We start from the raw sequence: 3,101 nt of genomic DNA, 5'->3' as shown, positions 1-3,101 counted from the left end.
CTTGTAGCAATCCTTATCCTTATCCACATGACCAGGCAATCTCCCATCAGCGTCCACAACAGCACTGCAACAGTCCTCACAGCAATCCACCTCAATCATGGGCAGTTGACTGTGGCTTGCAACCGGCATAGCTTTTGCTGCCGCACGCGCCGCTGCCTGCCATGTGGGCGGACCGCCATTTTCTACCCTCCTGCGTGGCCACGGAGTAACACAAAAAAATGGTCAAGCGATTGCTGATGTGATTGCTTGGTTACTTGTATATACACAGAGGTTATCCTGGTGAAACACAAAACACATTACAAACAGGGGGTAGCAGGCCGGAAGGCCCAAAAGGTCGAGGCGAAACCAGAAGCGAAGCAGCCTCAAGGCAGAGACAGCAGCGCGGCCACCCAGCGGCAGCGCGCCAAGGCGGCGTCAGCAGGTCGCCCTGCCCCCACCACCCCCACAGGGATAGCAGCGCTCCCGCGCAACGCGGCGTGGCCGCAGGCGCGCGGTGCAGGGCGCACAGGCGTGCAGAGCGCGCAGGCGCACACCCTGCGGAGCGTGAAGGCCCTGGGCAAGCCACGCGAGCTGGCGCCTTGGCTGAGCTGCGTCGGCCGGTGGCGGCGGCGAGGTGGGCGTGGGCACATCAGGCGACGGCAGCAGCGGCGGCGCCGCGGCCGCCTGTCCGCCGGCGATGGCGCGGCCAGAAGTGGCGGCGCGGAGGATGGTGGGGGCAGCGGCGGTGGAGGAGGAGGCCCGGGGGGATGCGGCAGCATCTGCCCCGGGCAGCTCGGGCGGGGGGCGGTCCGCGGGGGACGGTCCACTCGAGCGGGCGAGGCAGCAACGGCGGCACCGAGGACCAGGGCGGCTTGGCGGCGGTGGCCGCGGGGCTCACAGGGGAGCGGCACCTTTGGATGGCGGCGACGGCGGCGACGGACGCGCCGGGCTGTGTGCGACGCTGGGCTCGGTGTCGCGCCCAATGCATGGCATCTCGGCCTGGCTAGGGCAGATGTGGGCGGCCGTGGCGCGGCCGCAGACAGTGATGGCGCGGCGGCGGCGGCGGTGGCGGCACCAACCCCACCCCGGCCGGCCAGGCCGCTACGCACATGAGGAACAATGGTGGCTTGCTGCTGCGCGGGTGCAACACGCGGCCCCGCCAGAGAGATGGCGGAGCCCATTTACTTGCACATCAAGGCGGGGAGCCGAGAGGGACCAGGAGTCCACCTGCCCATGCCACCAAGGCAGCCTGATTGCCGTATGCACAGTGCCGTGATAGGCGTGCGCTCAACATCAACGCTTGCATGGCACCCTCCAAGTTGGCTGCGGCATTTTTGCGGAAGCCAGCCGCGCGGGTGCCTTGCAACATACCATACACAAAAGCCAGAGTGAGGAATGGGCGGCCGAGGAAAAGCGAAGCAGTGAGCCGCAACACTCTGGCCCTGTGCCTTGGCATCGGCTCATCCCAACACATCACAGGGGCTGGCGGGGGAAGGACGCAACTACCCTTACGTGCTTGTATGCGCCCGTCCCGCTCTACTTGCCCCTGCTGGATGACATGCGGTCATCCTCCAGCCGCGCCACGCGGTCCAGCAGCTGTGAGTGGATCAATGCGTCGAACTTGGCATCGAGCTTGGCCTCGAGCCTGGCGTCGTTGGACGCGAGCTTCTCGATTTTGTTGTCGAGCTTATCGAATCTGTCGCGCGTGTCGGCGATGAAGTCCTTCCCGAAGTAGGCAACGGTCGCCCCGAGCACGCCCAGCAGCAGCTGGCCAGCCACGTTCCACATGTCCGGCCCCCGGAGCTGGGTGCAAGCGGTGGGTAGGGCCGGATCGAGACGGGTGAACAGGGGTCCAGGCACGTGTGGCAGCAGTTCCGACCAATCAAACAGCGCTGGCAACGCCCCGGCGCAGGCCGGAAGCGCCCTCGGCTCACCCAGCCGCCTGCCCCCCGCCCCCCAAAGCCCGACCCACACCAAGCAGGGGTGCAGCACCTGCGCAGGGCAGCCCTTGTGGATGGTGCCCCCAACCTTCTTGTTGTTTTGCTCTGTCCCTGGTGCTGCGGCAACCCCCCCAATCTGGCGGCGCAGCGCGTGGCGCTGCGCAGGAACCCGCAGCATCGAGAGCATGGCCAAGGTGGCTGCTGCCACGTTGCGATGAAGCCTCTCTGGCTGATTCAGAAGTCAAAACGCAGATGGAGCACAACTGCTCGGACAATCAGCGCAGCGAGAACTTGCACACGCGTGGTCTCATTTAGGGTCTCTGAGCGTCCTCAACGTACATTGATTCATGCGAAGATTCAGCGAGTCTCAAACAACGTCACGAAGTCGCGCCGAGGTTTGCCCACAGGTGCAGCGCCTTGGCCGGCAACTGCTACGCAGTCAGCAGGTTGCGGACACGTCGTGCATCCTCCTCATCCTTGCACTCGCTTACACCTTGCTGCTGTGCCTTGGAATCAGCATACGGCCTGAAACCACGTGCTGCGTGCAACAAGGCTCAAAGCTGAGCTCGTAGGGCAACACCGGTCACGCCCACACCTCAACTGGGTGCGGCGTTGCAGCGGTTGCAGGAGTTTAGCTTGGTGCAATGCTCCAATAATCTACCGCACCATGAGGATGACAGTCTCCCGCTGTTTGCAGCCATGCTGCTCTTACATTGAGGCTGGCAGCATCACAGCCCGTGCAACAGGCCAGCTATCCGGCCACCTGACTGGAAAAATCAAGGAGTTTTCACGAGTCCTCCCAAAACTAAAAAAGAAACATTCTACACAATGCTATGGAAATAACATGTCATAGAGCAAACGTCAACGCAGAGGCTTGTCTCACCCAGGTGTCACAGCCTGCCCTGCAGTCCCCAGGTGTGTACTGCCCCAATCACTGCCGCACAAACGCTCCGCCAAATCCAGATCTGCGGACGCCGCCTCTGCGTCGCGCCGCAAGTCACCCCCGCTCATCCCCGCCGCCAGCAGCGCAGCCGCCGCCGCCGCCGCCCCCGCCGCTGCTGCCGGCGCGGATGCTGCGCAGCGCCCCGCGCCGCGCACGGCGCGAACCAGGCTGCCGCGGCGGCGCCCGGCGGCGCCTGGAAGGGGCCGGCGCCGCCGCAGCATACGCTCGTGAGATCTAGG

General features: G+C 64.8%; 2 protein-coding genes across 2 annotated transcripts; one reads left to right on the top strand and one right to left on the bottom strand.

The window, feature by feature from the left end:
- Positions 1-448: 448 nt before the first annotated feature.
- MNEG_13197 (hypothetical protein) lies at positions 449-1,092 on the top strand (the record flags this gene model as incomplete). Its single annotated transcript, XM_014038332.1, has 1 exon — positions 449-1,092. A coding segment is annotated over one exon (644 nt), but the record flags the coding sequence as incomplete, so codon positions are not given.
- A 423-nt stretch (positions 1,093-1,515) lies between these two features.
- MNEG_13196 (hypothetical protein) lies at positions 1,516-1,767 on the bottom strand (the record flags this gene model as incomplete). Its single annotated transcript, XM_014038331.1, has 1 exon — positions 1,516-1,767. One exon carries the CDS (start codon positions 1,765-1,767, stop codon positions 1,516-1,518), a length of 252 nt encoding a protein of 83 aa, XP_013893785.1.
- Positions 1,768-3,101: the final 1,334 nt, after the last annotated feature.

The sequence above is a fragment of the Monoraphidium neglectum genome, assembly GCF_000611645.1.
Source record: "Monoraphidium neglectum strain SAG 48.87 unplaced genomic scaffold scaffold03683, whole genome shotgun sequence".
Taxonomy (NCBI): domain Eukaryota; kingdom Viridiplantae; phylum Chlorophyta; class Chlorophyceae; order Sphaeropleales; family Selenastraceae; genus Monoraphidium; species Monoraphidium neglectum.
The sequence above is the reverse complement of the archived record's forward strand: the minus strand, read 5'-3'. Positions and strand labels throughout refer to the sequence as shown.